Here is a 25,767-nt window from a genome sequence, read left to right as displayed (position 1 = left end):
ACTTTGTATATTTCAACAGGGGACAGAAACCAAGGATTATTGATTCGGGCCAACATATCTGCATATTCAAAGAAGCACTTCCGGGTCTTGGGGGTCATGCTGGCCACTATAATTGCTCAAGGTGGACAGTCTCCCACCATATTTGCACCTCCTGTTGTTGATGCTATACTGGATAATGATGAGCTGCCGTCTGTGGATTACGTGCCTGACACACGAACAAGAGAATCTTTAAAAAGGGTAAATAACTGCCGAAAGTGTTACCATTGTCAGATGTTTTGATTGGTTTGACACTCATGAAGTATACCTATAATGTTCAAAAGATAAATTATTTGATGCCAATAAAAAAGAATTTTTGGAAATTTAATACATGTTGGCGTGAACTGAGTAGTATTCAGATCACCAGCTTGTTGCTAGTCACCAGCCAGGCCAACAGGAACACAGAACAAGCCAAAATTAACATAGGGTATAACAGGTATACATGTTTCTGTACATAGACATATTTTGTAACAACTGGATACATATTTTCTGTCCCTGTTTCTGGACCTGTTTATCTCTGAATGGAAGACGCAAACATGTTTTTTACCACCTTAAAGTCATCCAGAATGTGCAGCTGACAATTTACAGAATATTTGGGGCTGTATTCATTTTCGGGAACAATTTAATTAACAAATTAATTGTTATATGCCTCAAGGAGAATTCAGGTAATAGTCCTACGAGTATTGTATTCTTGTGTTTGTCAGGGTGGTCAGGTAGCCTGGTAGTCAAAGCGGGTTTGATACCCACATGGGTACTATGTTTGAAGCCCATTTATGACATCCCGTGCCACATTATTGCTGAAATATTTCTAAAAACAGCATAAAACTAAACTCACTCTTGTGTTTGACCCAGGTGTCAGAGGCTCGAGACATGACAGAGCTAGAGGAGGCTCTAGAGGAGTGTGACTGGAGATATGACCTGGACGGTATCCCCCCTGTTGTTACCATGGATAGTAGAGATGAGTTCCTCAGAGGATGTGTCCAGTATTTAGTCATTCTGCAGAGCAAACCAATGCTTGACCAGATGATTGAAGGCCTGCGTCACTGTGGGGTGAGTTCCTCTTACTTCTGAGACATCACAGTTTCAGGTAGTATCACCCATAAGACTACCTCACCCACAAGAATACCTCACCTGACCACATGCTGCAGGTTAAGAGACAAAAACTGGGTGGGCCTCAGGTGATTGTAATCCAACATGTGGTATTGTCAGGGAACTATTTTCTCCTGGAAGTTGTAATGCTCAGTGAATTCCAAAAGTTCTTTTCATCTATGGAATGGGTTTTTATTTTGTTGAGTAGTATAGGGAATGATAGTCCGAAAACACTTTTCAAAAACCCCTCTAAAAAGCCTCATTTACTAAATGAGGCTTTGGTGGGACCATTAGCTCTTGCTATTATTGCCCCTACTACAAAGCCACGCCATCACGTTTACCGTGACTTGGCAGGCGGTAACACTGTGCCGTACGGTACGATCAATAATTCTTCTCTTACAAACCCCCTACCCGGCCCATCCCTCAAGTAGTACAAGTTAGGTTCGTCGGCTTTCATATCCACTTTATCTATGTTGTAAGTTTTGACTGACCATATAGGATCGGTGGCTCGCTTACGGCTATGTTATGTTTATATCAATGAAACAGTTTAACGTGAACCGCCTATGATCTCTTTGGTGTTCGTAATAAAGGCTTGTTGGGCTTTTTGTATCCCCTGTTCTATGTACTTTTTTTTCTCATCCTCGCTGATAGCAGACTTACGAGACTTGGACCGAATATCTTGTTTCATTCCATTATATTTTGTGAGTTCAGATAGGATTGAACGAAACTCCTCTTCTGAGATCTTACTGTCAGAGAGTGCCGTGGAAATTCGCTCACTCACTGTGTTCAGCTTTGCTTCGGCCAGAACCCTAATCTCGTCGTGTTTCAATGCCTTACGATGCAGTCTGTGTGATACCAACTTAAGCGTCAACCCTAACACCCCCGCTATCCCAGCTGTTATTTCAAAACCTAGCACTATAGGTGCAGCCACGATGGTGGTTAACAACCCAACGCCTGCCGCCCCTAGTCCCATGCTGGTTGTAATAAGGATAGTGTCAGCCCCGTCTACGATATTGAAAGCTCTATTATATTTTTTACATAGTGCTTTCCGCGTGTCACGGTCTTGTTCTAGTTGGCGTTTCACATCACATAACTGCCTCAAACGGAACCCATCTACGGTTTCCAGCGTCTTCGCTACTTCCTCTATGACTGGGTACAGACCCATCCTATAATATATATTTTGAAAGATTTTTTAATTGGGTTTCAATTAAAAGTCTATCAATGAATTTGAAGTCTACAAGTTCTAGACCACTAGTCAGGGAAATAGGTGAGAGGTAAATAAAATCTCTTGTTGTAACATAAACCCCACTGAGGTTTATTAAGTAGTTTATAGGACCCCGTGGGTATCCTGTTGTATAACAATACGACAATATTGGTTTATGTGTTCTTTAGCCCAGTGTATTGACACCCCGGGTAAAATTTGGTGTGATATTGGGAGGGTTCTATAGAAAGACGTAAAGAAGACTTCTATGATGAGGGTGGAAGGGGAAGATATTCTATCAAGATCACTACTAAATTTTAATTTATTGTCTGGATGAGCCCTTAACCCATTTTTTTCGTAACTAATAGATTCTGTGTTTACTAATGTATTCTCCGGAATGAAATCCCCGGGCCAGATACCGTTGTTCCTAATCTTAGAGATATACCCATTATTTAATATCATATTAGGTGAGGTGGGTGTTAAGTTGATCAGCCATTTAGGTTTTTTAAAATCTGGTAACGGCACCCGTCTGTACACGTTGTCTTTGAAGTGTAGGATGTAGAATTCATCTTCCTCACCAGGCTGATCGAACCCCTCTGTATCTCCCAGGTCGTTAAGTGTAGTGTTGGGATGATGACTGGTCATTATTATACTATTATGATATAATTTCCAACTGGTTTTCTGATAATAATTCAGGGGTTAACTTGATACCCATGAAGTGTATGTTGTCAGGCAGGAAGATATTGATTAGTGATATCTTGTTTTCCACGATCACGTTGACCCCCTGCAGACTGGTCTTGGAGTCGACACCCACCCGCACGTAAACGTTGCAAACTTGATACTGGTGTCGTTTCACCCACCCGAGTTTGATCCCCTTCACGATCTCGACATCATTCACCGATGGTTCCCCTAGGTAGACTTTGATGAATAGTGTTGAGTTTGCTGGTAGACTCTCTAGTATCTTGACCACGCCTTCGAATTCAGACACCAACTGCAATTTCACGTTTTGTATGGCTGGTTTACTCGATAGCATGTGGGCTGCTATAGTGTTGACTGGGCTGACGACTATGCTACGTCTCTGAGTTGGGACGTAAGCCACGAGCAGGGTTCCATTGTTCACGACTTTGTTTAGGTGGTTGTCTTTGTTATCCGTGAACACGTAAGGGGAGACGAGTCTAATATTGAGAAACCATTTGTTATCGGGTAACAACACCCACTTATCATCTTCGGTGAAGACGAGCATATATGGTTTGTTTTTGACGACGGTAGTGCTCTCAACATCGTCTAAGTCGAACAGTTTACCTCCGAATGATGGGTATATTCTCCAGTTGTCATCACCGGTGTTGACGAGGGCGTACTTAGTGTTGGCTGTTGCTCCTGTGGTATCTATCATATCACTTAGGGCTCCACCGGAGGGGATTTCAACGCGTTTGTAAATGTTGTTTTTCAGTTGCAAGGCGTACGTTTTACCATCTATTCCGGAAGCGTCGAAACCGCGTGTGTCTCCGAGGTCGGAGATCCCGATATTGACGCATTTTTTCACTCCGGGCCCTTGTGCGCTGGTCATGTTACGTGAAGCGTTAAGCTGAGGTATCCTATATTTACAGGATTATGATTTATATCTAACACCGATATTGTCAGCTCAGGTATGTTGCCCTGGGTTAATCTCTTATACTGCCGTGGTGAAAATGACTCGGTTCTACCGTCGTTGAATTTCTCAGTTTTCACCGGCACTGCTCTCAGTATAGTGGAAGGGTGGCCTCCTTGAATGTTATACGTTGTGCTCACCTGACCGAGATGAATGTATAGCTCTCGGTACGGTACTAGTTCGGGTAACTTCGTGCCTGTGACGGTTGTTGTTGGTTTTATCTCGTCAGGAGACATACCGAGTATCCTCGCTAATGGTCGGCCGAGCCTCAAGGAGGTTCTTCCGTTGTTGATTAACACCACTGTGCCGTTTGAGTCGTTCATCTTGAGTTCGGCTCCCAGGGGTTTGAAGACCTCGTCGTTTAGCGAGCACACGCTGTAGTAGCCGTCAGTTATTTGACTGCGAGTTCCACTGACGAACAGCTTATTGTTGCTGATATTAATGTTAGTCCATTGCGGTAGGTAGGTGATATCGCAGAGTGCGACTTCGAGTTGACCTGACGTGTTATCGATCGCGTGCGTCAGCTGAACGGCCTCACCGCTAGTTATTCCTGGAAGTGTTATGTACATATTATAATATATAAATTATATAATATAATATGGATTTAGCACACTTGAAAATCGTGGTGAATGCAGATGGTACGGGGTTTAAAACAACCTTTATTGATATCTTTGAAAAGTATGTCGTGTCCGTTAATAACGCGCAGGCGGTGGTAAACTGGAATCAAAACCCAATGCAGTTTTGGCAGAACCAACTCAACTTTGCTGTGTGGTGTGTGACAACAGGGTCGGGTGTGAAACCAGACTATGGTATAGACGAACTGAGTAAGGCGGTTATTTTGTTTCATATTTATTATCAAACGAGACGAATATTGAAGGAAATAAGTGCTCCTCTTCCCCAAGATAAAGCGTGGAGTATGACGAATAACCCCTATGATAGACGCGCTTATGAACGTATTTGTGGGGAGTTTGAGATTCCAACGAATAAAGACTTTCGCCTTCCTGGTGTGAACCATGGTCTCGGTATAGTTCTCGTGTACTTCTACAGGTCCGGAAAATATTATGCCGGTTCTAAAGATGGTTCATACAACCCAAACCGGCATACATTTACAGGCCCCACAACGAATGAAAAGATCCATGTCAGCTGTATAAAGCAAACCAGTCCTGATGCAGCCACAGCCTGGACTAAAATGATCTCAAAAACATCGAAAGGATTCACTCGTGCTGGTACAATACGCTTGAACGATTCGATTCGAACGTACGTGTGGGCGCTGTTGGGTGCGCAGTCGATGACGCGTTCTAACATCCTCGGTAAGGGAACTGCTTACGACGCCCAGACACAATTCGTTTCCAACGTTGAGGATGCTATCAATTCTCCAGTTGATCTCCCGAGGGCCATCGACCGTTACCAAAACGTGTTAGAATACGCCAGATCGAAAGTCAATTACGTGTTCGGCGTGGGGTTGTACATGGCTCCGAGTGATATGCAACTGAGAATAAAAAAAGTGGTGGGTTATAACAACAAAATAGTTATAGCCACGGCGGACCAAAAATTGGGTATCAACCCCGATATTAACACCCCACATATCCCACACATCCCACCACGTGAAAAGGGTATAGTGGCGCCACCTCCGGAGCCTAAAATTCATGTGGAGGTACCCCCCACACACTCTCATATTCAGGCTCAGCAGCATATTGATAATAAAACAGCCTTAGTGATTGGTGGGGTAACTTTGGGACTTATTTGGTTAAAGATTTCTTAGCCGCTACGTACACCAGACCCGCCACGGCGACGATGGCTGCCCACAGGTTTTGACTGAGCCACATGGCAGTTTTAGACAGAGCGCTCAACAACCACGAGACGATGCTACCCAGTATGCCGGGAAGGGCTTCGGCGGCTTTACCAGCCAGTTTAGCTAGGCCTTCCCCGAGTTTTTTAATCCAGTCTTTAACACCCCCACCACCACTTGGAGTTCCGCCGCCGGCACTTGGGGGTGTGGGGGCACCCCCCACCAGTGACACCACCAGGGTTGATATAATGAAACCCAATGCAGTCAGAATGCTGGCGATGGTGATCCCTTGCTCCCGGAACAATATCCGAATCCTGTCTGCTAACGTGGTGTCTCGGTGGAGGACTTGATTGATGGTTTCCCGTATACGGCTGACCTGGGATCTAAGCTTTTCTTTGTAGCCGGACGCTGTCTCCAACCAGGTCTGCCTTTCATCTTCCAAATTACGTATTCGTTCCTCAATGGTGGCTTTCATAGACTCGTCCTCAGTTTCACCGAGTTTTTTCTTTTCATAGGCGATGTGGTCGTCTATCTCACTCATTTTGGCTGTGCTTTTCCAGAGCTGACCACGAATGGTTTGCATCAACAGATCCAACCCCCTCAGTTCCCGAACGGTAAATTCGAGCCCCGGGAAGGGTTCGTTCTCGTAGTCGGCCAACATCTTTTTAATATCATAAGTCATGTTTTGATCTGATGTGGCGTCCCTGATACCTTCCAGACCTTGAACTAACTTCGGAGGATACTGCTTAGGTCGCGCGCCACCGTAATCTATGAAACCTAGTTCATCTTGGACCAACTGACTTCCATGTTTACCAGCTAATGTTGATAAAGCAAGCGGTTCTCTAGTGCGTTTATTCATGAGATCGATCTCCGGGCGAGACTTCAAACGCAGCGTGCCATTGCTGAGGGTAAAATCGGAATAGTTCCTTCCCAACGGCTTGAGTTTGGATTTATTTTCAACTGCGTTGTAATAATCATCGACGGCGTCCTTAAGGAGCTCGTCACCTTGCGAGAATGAGGTCTCCTGGTCATCATTGAATGCCTGGGCACTATCGTCCCACATATCATCTATAGGTATGTCTTCATCCATTAGTATTAAAAATATATTTCTTTTATATAACAATGTACGGTAGAAAATTAGATCCTTTCAGAAGATTGAGAGAGCCATTAGGTGCCAGAGCCGTGCGACAGTCGGTGACCATCACCAACAATCCCAGCAAGATAGACCAGAACCAAACTCTGCTGGTTAGATTTCCAAACCTTGGTGAGAATGACCTCATTGTACCAGGCACTGTTCGACTGGCGTTCAATATCACGTTGACCTCCGACAACGACAAACGCGAGCTAGTGCGGAACGTGGGTCGAGCTATCATCAAGAAAACGACCGTCAAGATCAGCGGTAACGAGGTACTGAGCATCGACGACAGCGACGTGTTTCACTGCTACAAGGATCTCTGGAAAAGCGAGAGAGAACGAGTCAACGATGTGTACCAGGGTATCAGCAAATCAACCCGGGCGCGCATAGGATACGTCTTCACGCAAGACCAACAAGACAAGCTATCGGACGGTGAAAAGGCTATCGCTCTAGCATACGGGAATCGATTCTGCGTGCCGCTCGACTTCGAGTTGCTCACGGGACACGCGCCGTTTTACCAGGCCGCGCTGGGTGATAGGCTCGAATACGAGCTCACGTTTAACGACTATAGCAAAGTAGTGCGTACACCGAACGGTGATGAGGCCAGTTATGCCATAGACAACATCTCTCTGGAGTTCGACATGGTCACTAGCCCGGAGCTGGCAAGGCAGGTTCGAAGTCAGTACTCTGGGAAGATGGCCATCCTGTACGATCGTGTACTGAGGCATAGATCAGTCGTGCGAGATAAGAGCGACACTGTATGGAATATCAACCTGAACGTGCCGGCGCGATCGATGAAAGGTATCCTGGTCGTCCCCGTGGAGGATTACGATCCATTCCGGAGGGACAGCGAGAAGTTTTTCAACCCCGAGATTGAAAAGGTGGAAGTTACCATCGAGGGCGTGCCCAACCAGCTGTTCAGTCATGGTATGAGGCCACACCAGCAGTGGGATGAGATAAAAAAGCTACCAGTGGGGGATTACATAACAAAGGACCTGGACCTCGGCTCCGTGCAGATCGGTGAATACCTGACCACCAAGTACGCCTTATGGTTGGACATGCGATCCACGGATGATGATAAACTGCACGGTAGCGGACGTCGTATAGATAACGGCAGCGAAGGGATAACCATCCAGATTACTAAGAAGGCTCAAACCGCTGGTAAGTTGAAATTATATCTGTACGTTATTATGGACGCGCAACTTAATATAGACAATGGGAGATTCGTGCAAGCCATCTACTAGTGGGGGAGACCCCCACACCCCCCGAGGGTACCCCCCACTACCCACTGACCCACACTGCGCTATCATATGCGGGCAGACTGGCTGTGGGAAGACCGTTTTCGTGTTGGATATGTTGGAGGGTTACTACAAGGATGTGTTCGATAACATCGTTATCATGTGCCCTACTCTGAGCATGAATAAAACGTACGCGCGACCTTGGGTGATGACGGACCCGGACGTACACAAAATCGACCCTGGAACACGCCTGCAGGACTGGTTGAAAGCTCTTCACGAGAAATTTAAAGGGGAACCGACGCTGTTTATACTGGACGACTGCAGCGCTAATCGCGAGATAACAAAAAAGAGAGACATGCTATCGTACCTGGCCTTCTCCGGCCGTCATGCAAATCACAGCGTCTGGGTGCTAACGCAGAAGTTCAACTCGGTGTTGAAAGACCTCAGGGAGCAGACGCGATGGGTGGCCTTATTTCACTGTAAGGACAGGGATTCGTTCGAGGAGTGTTTGAGAGAGAACGATGTGATGAGTAAATTAGAACGGGAACGGGTGAAGAAACAGCTCGCTGAAACTAAACACGCTAAGCTCGTTCTAAAGACCGACCAACCAGTAGCATATATAGTTTGCTAAGCAAAGCTAAGTAAAAGCTAAGCAAAGCTAAGCAAATGCTAAGCATAGCTATGATATTTGAAGTATTTGTCGTGTGCAACTTAACCTTCATTTCTCTGTGTTTTGTTTGTATCGGGTATTATATAGTTAAAACTAAATCTTACTTGTTATATTATAAGATGGAGTGTGAGGAATTGCTCGAACAATTGTCGCCCGCAGGCCCCACTGATGACAAGCGAGAGAAACTGGTGGCGTTGGCTGTTGGCGGCAAAGCCAAACATTACTTTGGAGACTACACTCCGGATAAAATTAACAAAATGTCAGCCGAAGAAATCGATAAGCTGTACGCTAGATACGAGTCCCGGCTCGGAGCAGAAATGACAAAAACAATAGGATCGGCTATGACCCAGATATACACCGGTATTGTATCACAATTCCTTCCCATTCCACCAGAGCGCCGACTTTACCTGTGGGAAGACCTCGAGAAAGACCCTTTTATCGAACACGCCGTGAGCTCTATCAGCTGCGGGCTGTACCACAAATATGGTATGTTGTTGGCTCCAGTGACGGCGGCGATTATCACAGCAAAACATTGCCAATTTGAGAGAAAGAATAATAATAATAGTATAGATGGATGCTGCACAGGAGGAGACCCCAGTGAGTCCCGAGGTGACGGAACCAGTGAGTCCCGAGGTGATACCCCCAACAGTAACCAGACAGAAGAATCCTAAGAGAGTAGCTGCCGGTAAAAAAAGGTGGTGTAACCAACATAAAGTGACTAACCCAACCCGACTGTTGTTGGCTGTAGGCGTAACTGCTGCCGTGGTTATAACATGGTTATACACCTCCCACAGTGAGCCACCACCCAACAGTGAGGTAACCCCCAACAGTGGGGGTATGGGGGTATCCCCCATGGTAGACCCGCATATCATGTTATAATTTAAAATATTTTATATCATATACATAATGTCTGAGGGGAAAACGTTCGTCAACGACGCATACCACGCCACAGTGGTAGCTAGCCTAGCCGTAGGGTACGCTCGGTTGACTAAAATGGTGCTTAAACAACCAACTATCAAGCTAGATTTCAACCTGCAGGATATGGGTATGCTCATAATGAATCTTGGTATGGCGATGGCCACAAAAGACATCCTAGTAAAACAAGGAATAATACCTGATAATATAATGAAATAAATATAGGGATGGCCACGATAGCTATGATGGTCGGTGGGGCGTTAGTGAATGCCCTGGCATTTTCCGGGAGTAATTACCTCTTCTCGAAACTACGAGATGATCACGCGGCTGAAATACAGGAAGAAAGGAAGCGACACGATCTCGCTACTGAGAAATTACAAAGAGCACAGGCCGAGTACGCTAAAAAACGCCTCCAGAGGATTGATTTTATTAACGAACAACTCAAGCGTGAAAACCATGCCATTAAAACATTCTACGATGTCGATGAAGCAATGAAAGAATACTACATACTAACTGGTAAACGATTGGAAGCGCTCAATAAACCCACACTCGCTCAGTACTACACACCATCCAAGGGACAAATGAATCGTGAACTGGGCTTCATAGTGTTGGGTATAGCAGCTACTGCGTTGGTTGCTAAGCAATTAAACTAAAATACCTATATAAGTAAACATGAGACCCGCTCCATACCGATGCGAATATATACTTATGGGGAAGACCGAGGCCTGTGGTAGGAAATGCAGGAATCAGGGGTTCTGTTGTTTCCATATGGGAAGTCCTAACTACACATGTTCTGTGTGTGGTATCGGGGTTAAAGGACACTACTGTTTATGTAAAGCTCACGGAGCGAACGTAGTCAGACATCAACTCATATACGAGAATAAAAAAGGCTACATAAAAGAACGTAGGCGACTGCTCAAGATAGACTCCAATTAGAGATTATACACACCTACGTATAGCTATGTCTGTGGAAAACATATTCAAATATGAACTGGCTTTATGGGGCAGCTTCAGATTTAAGATAATAGTGGACGTGGTATGGATTAAAGAGGGTGTTAAGTATACTCACCCCTTCGAATGGGAGCGGGATATCGCGTCTCAATACCATATAGAACGTTTTTCGAGTATAAGTGAATACAAGGAATACTATAACCAAGGTGAGTACTGGATTGAAACAGCCACACTATATATTTTACCAGGTACGTGGGACGATTTGACAGAATGTCTAGAATTGTACCCGGCCACCAGAAAATATTTTTTAAGAGTTACTGCCGACCAATTAGACATTGATTCTCTTAGGTGTAAACACTATGGCTACTGTGCGCGAGCTCAAGCGGGCCGCAAAGCAGAGAGGTGTTATCGGGTATTCTAGAATGCGGAAGCCAGCATTGTTGAGATTACTAGGTTTAGAAGTCCCTCCTACGGTAAAACAGTTAAAAGCTCAAGCGAAACAGCTTGGATACACGGGTTATTCAAAACTGGGGAAAGCCGGATTAACCGCATTGTTATCACATGCCCCAGTAGCACGTCCAACTGTAAAACAACTGAAAGCCGAGGCACACGATTTGGGTTTAGGCGGGTATTCTCGTATGAGAAAACCACAGCTTGTAGAATTATTACGACAGAATAGAGCTATTGACCTACAGTTTGTGCGCACTGAGCACGCCGTAGGCAATTATTTGAGAGGTTGGCGCATGCACATTGATAGAAACATAGACATTACAGATATTAAGCCTCTGATAGCTGATAAGGTCAACCAGGAACTAAATAACCTAGGAAGTATCAAGTTTCAGATCACAGAGAAAATGTCGCTCGATAAGCAGGTTGGGAGTACCACTGAGTATATTCAACCTTACTTCCGAGGTAAACAAGAGGTCGTCACACATGCAGAGACCATTGACACATCAATCGATAATAGTTTTCAGCAGATACGAGAATACCTAGAACGCTACACGCACATGGGGTCCGGGTGGGTTGTAGATAAAATCGATAATGTCTATCTAGATATAGCTAAATACGTGCCGTTCAGAGGTGGGTCATACCTAGCCTTGCCTCCCTACTATAAGAACAAACAAGCCATAGTAAACGTTAAGAATAGAGGAAACGATTGCTTGAGGTTATCTATCAGGTCAGCCTTATTTCCAGCTGCCACTAATCCGAACAGGCCTTCTAATTATCCACAGGACGATGGGCTCAACTGGGATGGTATAGATGAACCCACCCCAATATCCCAGATCACTAAAGTAGAAAAACAGAATAATCTGGCTATAAATGTCTTTGGACACGAAGGTAATACAACAATAATACACAGGGTCAGCCCGGTGAAGGATTGTCAAGTTATTAATTTATTCATGATTCAAAAAGGTGAAACGTATCACTACACGTGGATAAAACATCTCAGCCGGTTGTTGCACGACCAGTCGAAACACGTTGGGGAAAAACACTTTTGTGTACGATGCCTACACTGTTTCAGTCGGGCCGATTTATTAGAATCCCACCTGGAGGATTGCCAAGGTGTTGGGCAGACGGCCATACGAGTCGACATGCCTAAGGAAGGTGAAAATATCCTAAAATTCGACAATCACAAGAACCAAATGTCTGTGCCTTATATAATATACGCCGACTTCGAAGCCTTAGTGGTTGGGGAATCATCCACTAGTGGGAGTTTCACACACAAAACACAAGAGCATAAAGCCTGTTCGTTTGGATACATTGTCGTCCGTTGTGACGGGGAAACGAAAGCTCCGGTAGTGTATAGGGGTCCTGACGCGGCTGAAAGGTTTCTAAAGTGCTTGCAGGAGGAAGAAAAAATTATTAGGAATGCATTGTATAAAATCGCTCCAATGCGTATGACCAGAGCCGACAAGCTAGCTCACGCCAGTAGCACTAACTGCCACGTGTGCGACTCGCCACTTAACGGTGATTCGGTGAGAGATCACTGCCACATAACTGGTAAGTATAGAGGCGCCGCTCACAACGCGTGCAACCTCAAGCTTAAAATCAATCCTAAGACAATAAACATCCCCGTTGTCTTTCACAACTTGAGAGGATACGACTCTCACTTGATCATGCAGGCCATCGCGAAAATCGATGGTAATATATCGTGCATCCCAAACAACATGGAGAGATACATCTCCTTCAGCTTAAACGGACTTAGGTTCATTGACTCGTTTCAATTCCTCCTGTCGTCACTCGACAGTCTGGTCAAGGCCAACAATACCTTCCCTATCACAGATCGATACACAGACGCCGAGACTAGACACCTGCTCATGAGGAAGGGCGTATACCCATATGAGTACATGGATAGCTGGGTTAAGTTCACAGAGACCAGACTACCTCCTATCGACTGCTTTTATAGCAAGCTGAATGAGGCGTCCGTCTCACGAGACGATTACTCGCACGCGATTAACGTATGGAATAAACTTGGTTGTAAGAACCTTGGCGATTATCACGACCTGTACTTGAGGACAGATGTACTGCTGTTAGCCGACGTGTTCGAGACGTTTCGGCAAACATGTTTCAAGCAGTATAAACTCGACCCCGCATGGTATTACACCAGCCCAGGTCTGTCGTGGGACGCCTTGCTTAAAAAGACAGGAGTTAATTTAGAATTGCTCACAGATTACGACATGCACCTATTCATTGAGAAAGGCTTGCGAGGTGGGATTTCCATGGTATCCAAACGATACGCGAAAGCAAATAATCAATACGTGAAAGGTTACGATCCTAACAAACCAACCAATCACATTCTCTACCTCGACGCAAATAACCTGTACGGCTGGGCCATGAGCCAGTATCTACCTACAGGAGGATTCGAATGGGTACCAAACATTGATATTATGAGCATTGCACCAGATTCGAACAAAGGGTATATCCTCGAAGTTGACTTAGAGTATCCCAAGGCATTACACGCATCGCACAACAGCTATCCCCTTGCACCCGAACGTATGAAGGTTAACACAGACTGGATGTCTGAGTACCAACATAACTTGTCAGGTGGTCGTGTGGCGGACGTTGAGAAACTCGTGCCTAACTTAATGAATAAGACCAAGTACATAGTTCACTATCGCAACCTACAGCTGTACCTGTCATTGGGTATGAGGCTGACCAAAATACACAGGGTGCTCATGTTCGACCAGAGTCCATGGATGGAGCCCTACATCAGAATGAACACAGACCTACGAAAAAAAGCCACCAGTGATTTTGAGAAAAATCTCTACAAGCTCATGAACAACTCGGTGTTTGGTAAGACTATGGAAAACCTGAGGAAACGCGTAACCGTGAAACTGGTTAGATCTAGTGAGGAAGACAAGCTCAGGAAATTGATAGCCAGTCCGGCATTCAACCGTAATAAAATATTCACAGACGACCTAGTTGCCATACACATGAAGAAAAGCCACATAAAATTCAACCGACCTGTTTACGTTGGGATGAGTATCCTCGATTTATCCAAACACCTGATGTACGACTTTTACTACAACGAGCTCAAGAAACAGTACGGCGACAGGTGCGAAGTGCTGTACACTGACACGGATTCCCTGCTGATGGAGATTCGAACCGAGGACGTGTACGAGGACATGGGGAAACACCTCGATTTATACGACACCAGCGACTATCCTAAGACCCATACTATACACAGCACGGTAAATAAAAAGGTCCTAGGTAAGATGAAGGACGAGTGTGCTGGCACGCCAATAGCTGAGTACATAGGTTTGAGACCTAAGATGTACTCCATATTGAAAGCCGACAATAGTGAGATCCGGAAGGCTAAGGGGGTTAAGAAGTATGTGGTGAAACAACACATCAAACACGCCAGATTCAAGGAGGCTCTGTTCAAGACCCGTACCTTTAGGCATAAGATGAACACGCTTAGAAGTGATGGGCATAAGATATACGGACTGACTATAAACAAGACGTCCCTATCGCCTATGGACACGAAACGTTGGATAGCTATTGATGGTATAAACACATACGCGTATGGACATGAAAAAATTTGAGGCTATTTATTACAGCCCGCGTGGATATTGGAAAGGAGCTAGCGCAGTAGATAAGCTAGCTAAAATGGCGCGAGTATCACCAGAGAAAGCCAAAGCGTGGCTTGAAAAACAAGCCCTGTGGCAGATCTATTTGCCGGCGCCACGCTACGTACCTAGAAGGAGTTTCGGAATTAACATACCTAATAGCATTCACCAGGCAGACCTACTGTTCCTACCTCATGATAAGAGGTACAAGTATGCCTTAACCGTAGTGGACGTAGCCAGTCGTTACAAGGAAGCCGAACCCTTGACCACGAAAGATTCGGCCCAGGTAGCCAGAGGATTCGAACGTATATACAAACGCAGTCCGCTGACGTGGCCAACAGAGCTGCAAGTTGACCCCGGACGGGAGTTCATGGGTGCCGTTTCACAACTGCTAGCCAAACACGATACAAAGGTCAGACGTGGCACGGCCGGAGCCCATCGCAGCCAAGCTATAGTTGAGAGATTTAATAGGACTTTGGCTGAGCGCTTGTTCGGCCATCAATATGCTAGGGAAATGACAACCACTGGAAAACGATCGACTGAATGGGTAGCGAGGTTACCCGAGGTGGTGTCGGCAATCAACCATGAAGTAACCCGGCTCACTGGTAAGAAACCGGCAGACGCTATCAAACTAAAATCAGTGTTAGCAGAGTCGTCTGCTCCATTGCGTGGAAAGGAGAAACAGATACCAGATAGGGCCTTAGTTAGGTATCTATACCAGCCGGGGGAACACGAGGGCGATAGCCGTAAGCGAGCCACCGATCCTATATGGTCAGTCAAAACTTACAACATAGATAAAGTGGATATGAAAGCCGACGAACCTAACTTGTACTACTTGAGGGATGGGCCGGGTAGGGGATTTGTAAGAGAAGAATTATTGATCATACCGTACGGCACAGTGTTACCGCCTGCCAAGTCACGGTAAACGTGATGGCGTGGCTTTGTGGTAGGGGTAATAATAGCAAAAGCTAAGGGTCCCACCAAAGCCTCATTTAGTAAATGAGGCTTTTTAGAGGGGTTTTTGAAAAGTGTTTTCGGACTATCATTCCCTATACTACTTGTTGCCCAAGTTGTTTACCCGGTTAGTCCAAACAGCTGGGCTTAATTCCCACAATGGCACATCATCTATTATTCCAGAGGCTGTGGATGATGTGGCTTGCTATCGAAGAACTCACACTCAGGTGTTACGTGATGAAACATCATGGTATTTTTTTTTTTCTGTTTCTGATATTGTCAGATTCTGGAGCTCATCAGAAGACACTCCTTACGGGATTTGCTTGAGTATAAATCAGACATTGAGGTCACAGCTGAAAGGGTTATGGATCTGTTGAAACCAGATGAACATTGCCATGGCAATGAACAGCGGATCCTTGACAACCTTAGCAGATTCCTGCAGGCAGCTGAAGGTGAGAGGAGACTTAGACGAGTGCCAGAGTACCTGTATACGGTGCCTATTTCAGATGTCTCTATTTTTAGATCAGCAATGTTATATTGCCCAAAATATTGAAGCAAGTAAATCATATCCCACTCATAGAATTTTTACATCATAAATCTGGCCTATTCCCGAATTCTGATATGTATTATTGGATGATATCATTGTCTTCATCAGCCTGTGAATACACAAAGTTTATCTCCTTAATGAGTAAGTGAAACTGTCATGAAGGACATTGATTAAAGTAGCTTCTACTTGAATTGTTGACAAAACACCGGATAAAATCAACTCTCAGCAGGATTAAGACCGAGGTGATAAATTAGGACAATTTCATCAGTTCATACATTTCACAGACACTTTTCCTTTTACTGCAAATATTACCCTAACTCACTACATTTGTTTGTTGTTTAATGCCTCACTCAGCAATATGCCAGCAATCCAACAATCCAATGATCAACAGCATGAACATAAAATCCATGGAGTAGAGGTACTATAACATGTGTCACATTGTTTGTATTTATATTACCAAAACCTAATTGTAGACATTTATCTTATATGGAAAATGAAAACTATGAAATGATGCAAACATAATGTCATCAGCTTCGCAGAAAGGTGAATCAGTCTAATAACAATGAAGAAATACAAACAGTTTTTAGTTTTAGTTTTAGTTTTAGTTTTAGTTTTTAGTTTTAGTTTTAGTTTTAGTTTTAGTTTTAGTTTTAGTTTTTAGTTTTTAGTTTTAGTTTTAGTTTTTAGTTTTAGTTTTAGTTTTAGTTCTAATGATACACTGCCATATCTCTTTTTGCGTACAGTTCAGCAAAAATATCAGGGTATTTATGCAGAGTTATACTTGAACTTGCAGAAAAGTTATAACTCTGCAGAATAGTATTTAATAAGTTTTAAGGGAGCGAAAATATTAAATAGGTTATGTTTGAGAAATTATGAATGTAGAAAGGTTGTAGAATTTTCATATTGATGTATTGTAAATGTGATAAGTGGAATTGCTAAAGTTGGAAGTTTTACTGAATTAGGAAATAAGTGTGTGGAATTAGGAAATCTCTGGAATTAGTAAATAGGTAAGTATTCTGCATGAGGAAATAGTTAGGTGTGCAGAATTAGGAAGTAAGTAGTTTTTGATGATTTGAAAATAGATTAGTGTGCAAAATCAGGAAATAGGTAGGTGTTCGGAATTTGTAAATATGTAAGCATGCAGAATAAGGAATAGGTAGGGGTGCAGAATTATAAGATACGTAGGTGTGCAGAATGGGAAAGTATGTAATTTTGTAAGTATGCAGAATTTGGAAATATTTAAGTGTTCAGAATTAGGAAATAGGTAGGTGTGCAGTGAATTAGGAAATAAGTAGGTTTTCATGATATGAAATTGATAAGTATGCAGAATTTGGAAAAAAGCAGGTGTGTGAAATGTGAAAATAGATAAATTTGCAGAATTAGGAAATAAGTAGGTGTGCAGAATAAGTAAGTAAGTAAGTATGCAGAATTAGGAAATAGGTAGTTGTGCAAAATACAGAATAGGTAAGTTTGCAGAATTAGGAAATAGGTACGTGTGCAGAATTAGGAAAATGATCAGTGCAGAAATAAGGAACCTTTTAATATGATTCTGTCCATTATGATCATTGTGATAATGCAGGTGTTGTCCAATTAACTGAGGTAATTATACATATTTTCATCTTCCAGATGGCAGCTTGTGCAACATGCTAAGGGAGAGCCAATGTTTGACCCGAAATCAGACCGAGTTTGCAGGGGGAATAACTCCAGGAAGACTGCTAGCATTTGTCACCGGATGTAGTAGGGAACCAGCTGGCGGGTTTGTGCCCAAACCCAGCATTGCATTTAACTACAGCGCCACCTGGCGGCTACCATCGGCAGCTACATGCAGTAACCAGATCCTGATTACAGTGCATCAGAACTCACTGGAGTTCCATAGTTTTTGTCAAGCAATGATGACATCAATGATGAACGGAGAAAATTTTACCACTGCCTAGGTTTCTTTAGTTTTCTTATGGGAAACGAATTTAAAAGATTGTTCGCGATAGCATTTGTGTTAATAGAGATTCAAACACAACTTAATCTTGGTTCAACTTATGAGTTTCAAAACGGGAAAGAACTTGTTATTAGATAAGTCATATCCTGTAGGCGTGTGTGAAGTAATACATTTCTCATAGACCCTTAAATCAGGAGGACATATTAGTTGCCTTTTCTTATTGTCACAGTGGGACATTAATACACACAAACCAGCATACATTTCACTAGCCTGTCTATATGTCTCCACATGTTGTTGCTAAAGCCGTTCAGAGATCAATGGGTAAAGTGGATGATCAGTCGACTCACAGTCACAGTTGTGGCAAGTCTGGATTTAGATGTAAAAGATTTGAATTGCAGCTAGACTTAAAGTCATGTACGCCCAACATTACATTCCTGTATCCCTACTTTGTACACCCATCCTTATCCATTAATGCTCCCAATCCCGGAACCATTTGTCATTAAACGACCAGACCATTGATGTAGGGAAATCTCTAACAACAGAGGTTCAAAACCCTTGTTGAAGCTGAAAGCAAATATCAGCAGAATCTGTGAAAACAATGTATGAAATGTTGCACATCATCCATTAACAGCTATGACAAGTTTTGGGATTAGTTATTTTGGAACAAACTAGACTTGACACAAAATGTGCTCCCTAGCTAATGTGTTTTCTTATGATTCAGTATATTCCTCCATCCTTAGATGCTGTTGGTCGCTTCAAGCAGAGACTTGATCAGAAAATGCTTTGCCTTTTTATCTAGTTTATTGTATGTCTATATATTTGCTCTTAATATTTTTACCTTGTTTTGACAGTTGTTTAATACTCAAGCTGAATATACATACTATGTACATCTCATCGCCCTGTAACTGCAAGAGAGGGAGCTGAGGTATATATCTTTGTTTCTCATTTGTGTGATATATTTTGTTCTGAATAGATTGTTTTGTCCTTTTAGATGACATCGTTTGTTAGGTTATCTTTGATGTTATTTCTGACTGATGTCCGAACAAGCTTCAATGTCATCATTGTTTTGTTGGTATACAAGCTGGATTAAATCCTGTATTATGTTATTTCAATTTATTCTGTGTTTTATTTTACATGATTTTTTTATTATTTCTTTTATGTTTTTAGTAGTTTCATATTTTATGCTGTTATTCATTTTTTTTCTCAAGAAATGTGATATGAAACGAGTGCCATTTAAGGTAATGAAGTATCGTCTATATCCATATCTAGACAGCATTACAAGCAGACAGGCCAGTCAGAGGCCAGAACACAAAGTGGTAGAGCACGAGTAATAACACCAACAGAAGACTAAACCATTTTGTGACGGCAACATCATCAGCGGTGAATTTACTTGATCACTGTGTCAGTCGATGCCAGACCTAAGACACATGTAATGGGATGGTCAATCATGTTTGATAATGGATCCTTGTACTCCAGGGGCGTGGGGTAGCCCAGTGGTTGAAGCGTTTGCTTGTCACGATTTGCTTGCCTGGGTTCGATTCCCCACATGGTATAATGTGTGAAGTCACATGTTGGCACAGTTCACTCAGTCGTACTTGGACATCATTGATTATCATGGCAGTTTGTTTTATGTGCCTTAGTGTAGCTGAAATACTACCGATAGTATAAACAACACAAAATCAAACCATTCGCCTGAATCGTTGTTCATTACATCATTCACAGGTTTGTCAGGCCCAGAGACAGAGCCATTAAATGGCTGACATATTCCTGAATACACCATTATTATGAGGGTGTATTTTCAATAAATTGTATTGTTGATTAAGTGATAATTATCATTGTGTCACATTGTTTAGAGTTTGAGCAATAGTTATGGGTCACATTTTGTATCATGAATGTTCAGTGCTATTAGTATTTTAGCGGCAGGCCTTTAATGTTATTGTCTAGAGTTACCTCCCTTTGAAAATGTTTTGACTGAGATAAACACGTGTCTGGCCGAGACATTGCTGCAATAATGGCAATAATGGCATTTGTGCTCGAATATTCAAGAATCCGTTACTGTGTATATAAAGGCTGTTTGTCGTGTTGACTGGAGATCAAACTCCCTGCCTTTGTCAACACTCGACGTACATGACCGCTGCCTGACAACTCAATGTTATATTCAGTATAACTATTTCTCGCCCTCAAACTCAAACTTTGGTGAGTTGATATTATATTTGTTACCCATTACTTTAGATTTGACTCGGCAGCATTGTACATAAAACATGTATTGTGAATCTTTGTATCTTGCTTTTGTTTGCTGAATATAAAATAATTGAATATTTTAGACTTTTCTGTGTTATATTTTGCTGGTTCTGAGGGGATTTCTTATACCTTTTGTCACGGCAAATTGTAACATCACGAACAAATAATAAATATCACTTAGGTAATATTTAGGGTGGCTGAGTAGTCTCGTGGTTCGCACGTGACTACTTAGAGCCAGGTTCGATTTCTCACATGGGCACAATGCGTGAAGCACAGGTTGCCGAACAAAATACCCTGGATGCATTCAGAGGATCAATATGTTACCATCAACCAAAGGACGTGATTCAAATCACAGCTTAACTTACTATCCAAATAATGTGACCCTCTAGGAATAATTAAATGACAAATCTACGAACCACACGCTCTTGTCTAGTCGTTGAAGCTAACATGATAAAGAAGCCATTTTGTAATGCTCTAATGAGAAATATTGTTGCTAGCAACTGTGGTCACTTTCAATATTTTGGCAATAACCGAATACCTTGTGAATATCTGCTGAAACCTCTAACAATTAGTGCTCTTATGTCATGTTTGTTTCTCGTTGTGCTGTGTATACGAACAGTGTCCTGTATGAATGATATAACTGTAGCAAGGGAGAAAAGAGATAAAGGGAAAAAAGAGATAAAGTGAAAAAAACTCATGTGAAAGGCACCCAACAACCTAACCTATGTGATATTGGTTTAGTTTGGGTCCTTCTGACAAATATTTATTTGAAATATGACAGTGGCATTGTATTTTAATAAATCTAAGTAATTCTCATCTCCGACAGATCGGCAAGACCAAATGTAAATACTTATTGTGATTCTTAAGTGTTTTTTAAGATGTTTGTGAGTGAGTGAGTGAGCTAATGTTTAATGTCACATCGGCAATATCTCAGCCATATCGTGACGAGAACATTTAACATTTAAATGAAATATTTGCATGTGGTAAAATCTGTCAACGAAGGACAGTAAAGTCATCTTTGCTTTGGTCTGATTGAAGCTGGGACATCTCAACGTGACGTTGCACAACGTTTTAACGTTCACAGAAACACAATCTGGAGTTTATGGCAACGTTCGAGACCGCCCCAGATCTGGACGTCCTCCAATGACCACGCCCAGAAACGACAGATGGATCGTCAACACGCAAGGTTCCAACCTGCAACACTTACAGCTCTGACAGTTCCTGCAACAAATGGAGTCTCGGGCCGGACCATTAAGAGACGTCTAGCACGTCATGGGATGCGAGTCACGACGCCCGTCAAAAAGGCAGATTTTGACACCTCGGCGCCAACGTTTACGTCTTCAGCGTAACACGTTAAGAGACAGACACCAACCACGATGCCCCCACCTTTACTCAGTGAGGAACCAACGTCACCCCTCTCAGTCCCTCTCGCACAGAGAGATGGACACCAAACACGATGCCGCCACCTGTAGAGAGAGGGAGACCAACGTCACCCCTCTTAGTCCCTCTCGCACACACAGAGAGACAGACACCACGTCTTATGCCGCCACCTGTAGACAGAGAGGGACCAACGCCATCCCTCCTCACAGAATGAGAAAAAAGGGATATATAAGAAAAGTGTCTGAAAAGGAAATCAAGAACAAATTCTGGTACTTACCACATTGTCCTATTGTCCAGTCTAAAAGAAATACGACAAAGGTAATGATGGTTTTTTTATGCGTCAGCTAAATGTGATAACGTGTCTCTAAATGATGTTGTGCAACAAGGACTAAAGCTGCATAATGATCTGGTTGAAATCTTGCTAAGGTTTGGAGAAAACATCCAGATGAGATCATATGCAACATTGCAGAAACGTACTTAAAATTCAGATTCCCAAAGATGATCAGTCTTCTTTACATTTCTTTGGAGATCAATGAATGAGGCGAAAAAAACATGTGTATGAATTTTCGACCTCTCTAGTACAGTAGGCTACTCGTGAACATGGTAAGTCATGTGAGAATCATCTTCCTTTGGCAGCAGACAAAGCGCTAAAGCTTTATGATCAAACAAAAGAATTGTGGACAACAGCCATTCCATGTGTTTGGTGCTGTGATATACCTGGTAGTGGTTATGAAGATGGGATAAGTAGTGAGCTTGTGGCTTCAAAAAGCCATGTCGCGCCAATCGAAGCTGCCAGCGTTCCACGACTTGAGTAAATCACTGCTATTCTTGGAGTGAAACTGATTGAGGTTGTTGCAAAGTGTGCAAACATGTCACCTCATGATGCTAAAATCTGCTCCGGTAATATTAGTTTTATGATGGATTTAGAACCATGGCAGAAGCGTTAAGCCATTGGCGGCCAATCGTGTGGGTCACATTCAGGACAAAACCTTTTCAGTGGATGCATGTTCCATTAAAGCTGAGTGCAGCTGACATATACTCTTCAAACAAAGTAGGGGATAATGAACTTTCAGTTTGGGTAGGACGTGTAAAAGTGTACAAACGTTTCAAGGACAGACATCTTATGAAAGCACCACCATCTCCCTCTATCACCACCTCCCGAACACAACGCATGGTATGCACGCACACAACACACTAGCCCCATACGCGTGCATGGGGTCCCATTCATGATTTTGACGTTTTTGCAAGAAGGCCGAGAAATCACTTAGAACATTAATTCTGACATTCATCTTGCATCACACATTTGTTAGTGTTTGTGTCTAGTCGTTTGTTTTTAAAGGAAAGTCGTATACATGCAAATTAGATGCCATACACCAATCATCTTTCAAATGCAACTACATTCCAGATAGCTATGGTTGTAAGGAAGTGCAAATGGTGATGCACTCTCAAAACATTCAATAATATCATATCAACATTAATTCACTCCGATAAATCTCCTAAATATTTTTAATCGTAAATAAAAAGGAAGATCCTCTACTTTTTTGAAGAGTATATTTACCAAAGGAAGTAAACATGAAACGCTTGGGTCCTGAGTTTTTAGCACATGATGAAAACCAATGGCCGTTGTTCACATTGACAACGGTTTAAGGGAAGTAACTCGCGGACAACCACATTGATAGAAATGAACTTGGCCATGTTCTAAGGGAAACACCTCTGAGACAACTGCATCGATGGAAATCCAGATCACTGATTGGCTAGAAACTGTCCCCGTCATGTTCGCTTTTGGCAGAATAAATTAGTGGTAACTTCTCTTGATCTCTTCTTATTTTCTTCCTATATTCCAGGTAATTATGACCTTTTCGTATCCATTGTACTGTATATCTCCACGCCACATGTTGATGAACAGAATTGTATATATGTTCAGTAACATGAAACTGTGTGTACGGTAAATTTAGCGGTTTGGATATAATGCTATCTTACTGTGTCCTTTTCCCGCCAGTGGCAAGAAGGGTTATTCAGTAAATATTTGGAGTTAGAGTACTTGTATCATCAGTATATCACTGTAAATGTATTTTAAGATGTATTATTACTTTTCCTGAATGTATGAATCATTTGGTAATGTTGTGGACATACTTTTGTCAATTTGACGTAACCTGAATCAGCTAGGCAATGATGCATTCGTAACACCTTACCATACATTTCTATGCATCAAAGGGAGATAATCGGTGTATGAATGAATATGGTTACGGTATTGCTCAGACGGCCCAAAACTCGCCTGACAGCACAATAACAATTGTTTTGAGACCAATTATGGAAAAATACTACCATTCAGTAAAGAATATAGGGTTCATTATTATATTTGGATTCTGTACAAAGCAACACTTGTCACAGACCATTGATAACCTGACTGTAATACTAACTTTTTCTTGTGGAAATATTTACGTTGCACTCATTATCCTAGAACAAGGACACATTGCCACTACCCTGTAATTCTAAGCCCCGAACCATGTTCGCATAAGTGTGAACTTTATTGATATATTATCTGTTGCGAACGTGTCCAGGGACATGAACATGTGAGTACTTTTGCATTATGATGTTTGGGGGAGTGTCCCCGCCATGTTCGCTTTAGGGCGAATAAATTAGTGATCACTTCTATAGATATTTTCTACCTATATTCCAGGGTGGGTCACACAAGCAGTAATGTTGAAGCACCATGGCATTTAGATCCATGTAGGTTTTAAGCCAAGGCGTCAGCCAAGTCATCGAGCCTGTCTTTACCCAGAAGAAACATGATAGCAAACGAACAAAGGGAAACATTTCTTACAGAGTATGTGACACTGAAACAGAACAGGAGAGTAGCATCCAATAGTAAACTCATTGGATTGCAGCCTTTTCTAGATGAAACAGGCGTGATGAGGTTATATGGCAGATTTGGGGTTTACAGAATTACTGTCCTGTGACGGTATGTATCCCATCATTCTCTTCACGTGTCTTGCTATTCACGTGCTGTACACTTAGAGATTGCTTTCGGAATAGACACACATTCAGTTTTGAATTCCGTGTTCGAAAAGTCACATAAAAGAGAATGGCCCAAGGAGACTGTATCTGACAATGGCACAAATTTCGTGCATTTTTTGTTTGTTTGTTTGTTTGTTCGTTTGTTTGTTTGTTTTTGAGGTTTAATCCACCAAATGCTCCTCACTTTGAAGAAATACCCGAATCCATAGTCAAGTCAACGAAACACCGCTCACCTCTTAAACACCTCTCACCTATCACAGTGCCCACGTTCAAGATGATACTCCTCTCATCCCAAAAATGTTTCTACATGGTCAACTTGGGCGAGACTTCGCTGCAGAAATACATCCCACTTCCTTTGCTCCTCAGACAACTTTTCCCGTCGATCGATGACATCATCGGCCATGTCTGGAGCAGATGGATGAGAGAGTGCTGGCAGCCATGAAAAGTGCTTCATGCCATGCAGAGATTTCAAAGTTAATGATGTTATTCTCGCATCACAAGAAAACCCAAGAGAAACTTTGGGAAACCTCTGGGGAGAATAGTGAAACTTACCCGGGACGGATGACCACGTCAGTGTGGAAAGCCGAGGTCCAATCGACCAGTGACACAGTTTGGTCCTCTGGAGTACAGCGATTGAACTAGAAGATGCCAGTTCATAGTATTAAATCACGTTTACCACATTGATTGTTGTAAATAAGGTGAACACTTTAACGTCTATTTCGTTTCTGATTACACGTACTTGCACAATAATGATTTATGGACAAACGTTTCCTTGCAAAACCGTGTGTACCCATATCGGAGCACCTTTAGAATACAGCACTACAGCTTCTCGTGAGGACGTTAGGGTTAGGAGGTAGGTGGGCCTAGATATGGGAATATCATATTTCCTGAACTGAACGTACATCACCCAGTTAGGGCTGACCCCTCGAAGATGGTATCTTGCTGGGTTACA

General features: G+C 42.7%; 1 protein-coding gene across 1 annotated transcript in view; it reads left to right on the top strand.

Moving 5' to 3' along the window:
- The window catches only part of LOC137291731 (uncharacterized), a 29,997-nt gene extending 9,498 nt beyond the window's left edge, over positions 1 to 20,499 (top strand). The window contains exons 6-9 of the mRNA XM_067823224.1: positions 20 to 237; positions 889 to 1,086; positions 15,980 to 16,148; positions 17,870 to 20,499. Of these exons, the coding sequence (XP_067679325.1) occupies positions 20 to 237; positions 889 to 1,086; positions 15,980 to 16,148; positions 17,870 to 18,177 (893 nt within the window). The 3' untranslated portion in view covers positions 18,178 to 20,499. The remainder of the gene's footprint in view (positions 1 to 19; positions 238 to 888; positions 1,087 to 15,979; positions 16,149 to 17,869) is intronic.
- The last annotated feature ends 5,268 nt before the right edge of the window (positions 20,500 to 25,767 follow it).

The sequence above is a fragment of the Haliotis asinina genome, chromosome 7 (genome assembly GCF_037392515.1).
Source record: "Haliotis asinina isolate JCU_RB_2024 chromosome 7, JCU_Hal_asi_v2, whole genome shotgun sequence".
NCBI lineage: Eukaryota > Metazoa > Mollusca > Gastropoda > Lepetellida > Haliotidae > Haliotis > Haliotis asinina.
This window is presented reverse-complemented; position numbering and strand designations above follow the sequence as displayed.